This window comes from Neopelma chrysocephalum, unplaced genomic scaffold (assembly GCF_003984885.1).
Source record: "Neopelma chrysocephalum unplaced genomic scaffold, ASM398488v2 Primary Assembly neopelma1_336, whole genome shotgun sequence".
NCBI classification, from domain to species: Eukaryota; Metazoa; Chordata; class Aves; order Passeriformes; family Pipridae; genus Neopelma; species Neopelma chrysocephalum.
In genome coordinates, this window is record NW_020897999.1 from 49,900 (window position 1) to 57,254 (window position 7,355).

Below are 7,355 nucleotides of genomic sequence, written 5' to 3' on the forward strand. Positions count from 1 at the left end.
ATCCCATGATCAATTCTATAGGTCATTTGAAAGATGGAGGACCTTGTACCTTACAGACATAAGGGATCCACCCCAACACGTGTCCCAGACTCCCCCATCCAGATCCTGTCAGTGCAGCCAAAATTCTGCAGAATCAGTTGTGGAGGAAAAAGAGACATGAAAACAATGCAAATGTAGTATTTATAAGATTAATCTCTGTTTTGCCCAGATTCCAGCCCATTTTTTAAAGCCAGTGGCATTCAGAACACCAGCCCTGGTGCAGGGAGTGATCTGCACGCACACAGTCTCACTGAGGGGAGACAATAAAAACTCATTCTCTGAAAATCTGAGCGGTAATAAAATTACACTTTGAAGAAGGCAAGTATATGTGAAAACGCTTTAAAAATACAGGGCTAGAAGCACTCCAGCTCTTGCTGGAGGATCTATGGATGATTTGGGATAACTGCCCTGAAAGCTGCCATCTGGGGTTTTACCGAAGAAGAACTGGGAACATGAACCCTTCCAGCAGCAAAACCTTGTCCCTGGTGCCACCAGCTTAAAATTCTTTGTCGAGCTCCCAATATGAGTAAAAGGGTTCAGCTCCTCTTCTTGGAAGCTGATCAAACCGGCTATGGGAAAAAACAGAATTCAAAAACACCTGGCTCTCCCCACAGCCCAATGCCAGGAGTGGAGATGGGTTTATGGAAGGTCAGGGAGTGACCCCGGGGCAGCCTGCAGCGTTTCAGTTTTTAGTAAAACTTCAGGGAAAAGGTTCAAGATCAATGTAAGGGAGTCATGAAGATGGTCGGAGAGCCGGAGAACCTCTACCGTGAGGAAACGCTGAGAGAGATGGGATTGTTCAGTCTGGAGAAACATCCTTGTGGCCTTTCAGCACTTGAAGGGGGCCTACAAGATGGGGGCAAAGTTCCCAGCAGGACCTGCTGCCTCAGGACAAGGGATAACGGTTTTAAACTGAAGGAAGGTGGATTTAGGTTAGATATAGGAAAGAAGGTTTTTACAATGAGGGTGGTGAGGCCCTGGCACAGGTTGCCCAGAGAAGCTGTGGCTGTCCCATCTCTGGAAGTGTCCAAGGTCAGGTTGGAGCAACCTGGGCTAGTGGGAGGTGTCCCTGCCCATGGCAGGGGGTGGGACTGGATGAGCTTTTGAAGGTCCCTTCCAACTCAAACTATTCTATGATCCTAAACTGGACCAGTGGGACCACGACATATTCCCCCAGTAGCTGTAAATCATTATTTAAATATCCCAGAATCCCAGACTGGTTTGGGTTGGGAGGGATCTTAAAGCTCAGCCAGTTCCAACCCCTGCCATGGGCAGGGACACCTTCCACTAGACCAGTTCATCTTTGAATATATTTACCTTTGTTCCCAGCTCAGATCCAGGCACCTTAATTACACTAGACCTTCATTCCCATTCAGACCTGTGCTAGCAGCCTGTTGGGATGGAGATGGAAGTTTATCCTAGAGGAGATACAAAGAGATGGCCCAAGAGATGGATAGAAATGAGACTAAGGAATGACTGTGCCTGGCAGCCAGGTTAATTTTTTTCATAGCAGAAGCAAGGACAAATGGAAGTGAAAATTCCCTTGCTGCAGTCCACAGGAAAACTGATTTTAATTTGAAGAATACAACTTTATCCAAAGGGCCAGTTATAAAGCATAACATCACAAAAGTGGTTATCAGCATACACATAATATAAATATGATAAACTTCTATTTGCACAAAGTTCAGAGCAATAAACTCACATCACCAATCATTCAGAAGATTAAATAATGCAACTGTGTGTAGCATGAAGGCCAGAAAGACAAAGCTCCAAAGCATTTTTACCAGGCAGATTGATTTGTTGCTGAGCCACAGCTGCTTTCCATATGAATCCCCCTTGAGCCACCACAGTCCTTTTATACCCCAGCAAGCACAAACAAGGCAGCAGATGAATCAATATTCCTTGATCAGAGTTTTAGAGTGTTTCTTTGGATCAAAAGAAAAATCTGCTGCTGGGGGGGGGGAGCTCCTGTGAGGGGAAAAAAAGGAAAAGACATGATCTACTCTCTTTACCACATCCTCTCCATCAGAGTTTTTGGATCTCTCAAGCCTCAAAAGCTGTAGGACTATAAAATAAATTATTTAGAGGCCTGGATCATTCATTCCATAGTACATCCCTAAGAGCTGCTACAAGAAAACAGAAGGCAAACACTCAGATTTTGGAGTCATCCTTGATAAAAAAATGAAACAAGTGTAGGGAGCAGCAGGAAATGCATCCAAGAGGCAGCAGCAAAATCTGCTTTGATTTTTCAGAGGAGTTACCTGAGCTGTGTTTGTAACATTTATGCAAACAAACAAGAGCTGTGCAGTCACTGTGTGTGAGCATGACAACTATTCTACAGACAAACGTTGTCAGACTCCTAACCCAAATAACTCACAGTTTAGTGTATTTACAGGAAAGCTCCACGGGAGCTGCAAAGAAATATTTCAGTATCTCTACAAAGCTTCTATCAAAGGAAAAATACCAAAATATATGGATTACATTTTTAAGAAGAGTCCTGGAGCTCCCTTTTTGTGGTTTTTTTTAAGGGATGAAACCTGTGTTCATTGGCAAAACCAACAAAACTACATTTTCAGAGGATTCGGCTCTTTCACCTGCCAGCCCTTATGAGACTCCACTTGGAACACTGGGTGCCCTTTGCCTCATGTTTGTAGATGGCTGAAGAATTCCAAAGGCTTAGGAGAAACAGGGAGTGCAGAGCAAAGCAAATAAGGAACAGAGATGGAGCATCTAAAAAGGAAAGGTTTGGGAGATTGGAAGGCAGGAGATTGAAGGGATTTAAAGATTTCTGAGGATTACAGAAGAAGAGGAAGAAACCAGGAGAGTTTATTCATTACACAGGTAACCATGTAATCTGCCAACACCTACCTCCATATCCAGCACTTCTCTTCAGGTTTTCCATTGATTTGTGGGAAGGGAAAGCAAGAGGCTAAACAGCCCTCAAGCACTCTTAGAAACACAGAGCACACAGAAGGGAAAAACTACACAGGGAGAAAATACAAACCCAACTTCAACAATGCGTTGTCCTTGTCCCGAAATGGAAAAAAATCAAATGCAACGGGAAGATTTAATCCTCTTTGCTTTGTAACAAAAATTCAGGGAGAGTTCATAGGCAAGGATATCCCTTCAAGATTTCCAGAGACCTGAATGCACAGAAAGTCAGGAAGCTGGAGACTGATGAAAGGCAGTAATTTTGTGAGTCACACAAGGCCACAAGGTCCCAGCAGGAGCGATGGGATGAGCTCTTGCTGCCAGTACTGATCACAAAGGTGGGCTGCAGTTGTGCCCAGACACCAGCTTAAGGCTTTTGAGGCCACTAGGAAGATGATTTCATTGTCCAACCCACTGAGATTCCCAGCACAAAGCCATTTTATTTGCATGTGTCCTGAACCCCAGATATATTCTTTCAAAGACAGTGACTTTGTCATCTTGAAAAATTACAACAAATTCCGAAGTATATTAAAAAAAATAAGGCAAAAATATAATTCAGCATCTTATTCCAATTTTCATCCATGTTGTTTTTTCTCTCCTGGATACGTCTCCTATACAGATTCCATGATTAATTTATTATAATTTCTCGTCCCATTGCCATCCGCAGTCTTGCTGATTAAATTCTGTTATAGTCTCATTATTTTACTTCTATAAATACCCCATTTCATTTTACTGCTTTCTATAGTTACTTTGCAACGTGCTTTTTTTCTCCTCCACCTGGGGCCCTCACTTTCAATTTAACATGAGACAGTGGGCAAAGATTGAGCTGAAATGCAGTAATTACACCTCCCTGCCCTGAAAAACGGAATCATTTATTTTTCTTACGGATGGAAGCAGCTGTGAGCTGCTCTGAAATCCCACAGCAATCCTACAAAAAACAATACTTATTACTTGCCAGATTGATAATAGAAACTCTTGGCTTCTGTAATTTGAAAAACATATAGAGATGGATTACAATGTATTCGAACATTTGCATTTAGGAAGAATAAAGAGTTGACTCAGTACCCAGACACAACATGCTGGACATATCTGGTTCCACCTGCAGGAATATTACACCACCACCCAATTCATCACTGCCAGAGCAGGTTATATCCATATTAGTTGGTATTCCATGTGCAACTCTCCCAGTTCTTTATGTCCTTGAGTCATTTTACCACTTTCAGGCCTTACATTTTCTGACCTTTCAGCCTTTGCCACAAGGCCCTGGGATCCTCTGAAGGTTTGGGAAAGCTTCTGAGGGCTTCTCCTAGAAGTGTGAGCATGTCCTGAAACAAAAAGAAAACATGGATTTGTATTCCTGGCATTTCTCATGTCCTTTATCCCAGACCTGCCACTGGCAGCTCCATCCAGCCCCTCAAAAGCAGCTGGGTGGGCAGCACTTCAGCAGCACAAGCTGGGGGGGTTTTAAAGGGTCCTGTTTTAAAGTGTCCTGTTTAAAAATTCATGGTCAGTGATCTGCTCCCTAAAGCAGGTTTCTTCCCTAAGGAGGGAAAAGGAAAAGCAGATGGCCTTTGAGGGAAGCACGGAGGAAAACAAAGAGGAAAAAAGTGAAGCTTCACTTGACACTGAAGTTCTTAAATCTTAGGTACAGAGTGAGTGAGAGTCAAAAATCAGGAGAGTGGAAGTATTAGGGGAAAAAGGGAATGTGTGGTACAGCAAAAACTCCCACCTTGCTCACAAACACAGGAAGAGATCCCAGAGCTTCAGGAAGGCACTACTCATTCACTGCTCAGGAACAATTTGACTCCCTTTCAAGAAGGGAGAGAAGAGCTCTTCCTTCAGAGAGATCCAAGGAATTCTGTACCTTTCAGCTCCATTGCCTCCCATCTGCTCCAGAGGCACTTCCTACCCATAAAGCTTCAACCTTGTGACACTGGCACAGACAGAAAACAGTTTTTCCAAGAAGAAATCTCAGGGTATCCGGAAGGTCTCAGCCCCCATAACATCTTTCAGGGTCCTATTCCAAGACTCCTACACCAAAGGATGAGCAAGGAAGACCAGAATGGGCACAGTTACCTACTATCACATCAATTTATTTACCCTTTTGTCTTGCAAGGCCCATCAGAAAGCAAAAACAAGAGAGACCCAGAACCAATTTTAGGACATCCTGGGAATGACCTTCAGCTTCCATAAATCAGACAGGCTCAGATGATTTGATCACTATGTTGGTCCTAAAGCATTTTATTAATTGCCAAATTCTATTTTGACTTGCACTGCATTCAGGTCACTCTGAGCTCACTGCCATCAATCAGGGGAAAATCTGCCTTACAGATCCTTTAGTTGCAGTACCTACAGAATGCTGAAAAACATTATTTAACAAAAGGTTTTTACAATATTTGCTTACTCTGGAGTAAATCTGTTCTTCCAGTTTCTCTTGGATTAAAGCACCTTCCATCAGAGCCTTTTTTTGCCTGACAAAGGCAATCCTGGCCAGCTCTGCCTCCTTCTTCTGGCAGTCAGGGCATGATGAAGCCTCATGGATTTGAGCTTCTGTCACCTGGAAGAAGAGACTGGTGCAATGAGCAATGTCTGTCCCAGTGAAATGGCCACTCCTTAAAAATAATCAATAAAAATACAGATAGAGGGACTGTCTAAAGACAAAAACTGGCTTTTTAGGCAAATTCTTTCATAGTCAGCAATAACTCCATCATCTCGACGTGCTTGTCCCTATGCTGGCAGTGTTCACAAGGCCTCCAATGCCAACCACAGAGGTTGTGATTCTCTTCACAAATTCTAAGAGGCAAATAAACTCTGAAGCAATTAGTTCAAATATGCAGCTCTGAGGCAGAATAAAAACAAAATCCTACGTTTCTCTTGGGAAGATAACCAGTTCTACTCAGTAACTCCTGTGTTAGTTCATCCACCATGAAAACTTAAGAGTATTTAATGGCATTACATGAATCCCAGTGTTTGTGCTTTTGTGAAATATCAATAGTTTTATCTGATTTCATTGACACTGATTCCATCTGGCTACATAAACACAGTAAGTTGCTCCAAAAGCAGCGGAATCAATCCTGGTAAGTCATATCTCAAGCCTCTCTATCCTCTTCTTCCTTGACTTCTTCTCTGCATAAAAATGTGTGTGGAGGTAAAGACAGAAGCAAACAGACAGAGCAGTTACTTTTCTTAGAAAATATACATTTTCTAATATAAACCAAATATATTTAGAAAATATATTTTCTAATATAAGACAAATAAAGAGGAAGTAAAAATTCTACAAAATTTGGAAGGTGAGTTAACCTTAATACAGTGAAAAAAATAATGCAGATGGCTGAAATCTCAAAATAATTTAAACAGACAGATTTAAACAGAAATAATTTTCACACCAAAACTGAATTTAAAGTATTACTTCTAATATTTTAAATGGTATTACTTTAATTACTTTTAGAGAGGGAGGGGAGGAGCTGTGGCAAAAAGCCCATCCTGTGGTGGGAAAACCCACTGGGCTGGTGAAAAAGAAAAGCACTTGGAATTGGGTAAAGGTGATACAGATGTTTCTTAATCAAGGCACTAAGGTCACCAAGATTTTATTGGACCTGCTTTAGTTCTTTAATATTGCCTAATACCTAAGAAAGCTGGGAGCAGGGGGATTGCCTTTGCAATACTTCTAATCCTGGAATCACAAAGACTTCACAGCAAATGATATGCAGAATAATTTGATAAATAACCAGTACCAACATAACCAGCAAACAAGGCTTTTTCTTCTGCTGATTCATGGCTTACTGGGTGTGCAATAACTGATGATCCCAGCCTGGCTCAGTCACACAAAGCATTACTTTATCAGCAGCCAGTTTCTGATGATGATTTGATTATTTACTAGCAGGAGTGTCTAAGAAAGGAGACAGATCAATCCTGGGGTATCAACCCAGAAGCTCTTTCAGAGGCCTGAGAGAGGCATCACTAAGCTCTGCCTGATTTGATCCTCATGGTATGGCTTTATTATTCAGTGCTTTAGCCAAAATCTCCCTGGCTTTCACCTGTTTAACAGTCTCTCTGGTGTTTTCCAGGAGGATTCTGTTCATCAGCCGACCAGGAACAATGCAGTTCCCATCTCTTGTCCCAGTTTTCCCTGCTGGGACTCCATCCTGCAGCTTCCTTGCCTTGCCCGTGTTTGCTTGCTCAGGGCTCAGCTGCTGGTTCATCCCATTTATCTTCCTGGTGCAAAAAGACCTGAGCGCATCCAGTTCTCCATCAAATAATTCAGGAATTTCTGTCAGGCATAAGTCAATAAAACAAAACCATCAATTACTGTATCAAGGAAAGAGAATAATTCCTTCCTATATCTATATATCTATATATCTATATATCTATATATCTATATATCT

At 42.0% G+C, this 7,355-nt stretch overlaps 1 protein-coding gene across 9 annotated transcripts in view; it reads right to left on the reverse strand.

Moving 5' to 3' along the window:
- The window catches only part of CUNH8orf48 (chromosome unknown C8orf48 homolog), a 45,321-nt gene that overhangs the window by 24,612 nt on the left and 13,354 nt on the right, over positions 1–7,355 (reverse strand). For 6 of the 9 annotated variants that reach the window (XR_003537598.1, XR_003537597.1, XM_027705473.1 and 3 more), the window contains 3 exons: positions 7,008–7,240; positions 5,375–5,527; positions 4,211–4,295 (listed from right to left, as the gene is read on the reverse strand). Coding sequence is in view for 7 of the 9 variants with exons in the window: in XM_027705473.1 (XP_027561274.1) it covers positions 4,211–4,295; positions 5,375–5,527; positions 7,008–7,240 (471 nt within the window). In the remaining 2 variants the exon portion in view is untranslated. Of the gene's footprint in view, positions 1–2,077; positions 2,770–4,200; positions 4,296–5,374; positions 5,528–7,007; positions 7,241–7,355 lie in introns of those variants that run through there. The other 3 variants (XM_027705478.1, XM_027705475.1, XM_027705477.1) reach the window with 2 other exon arrangements.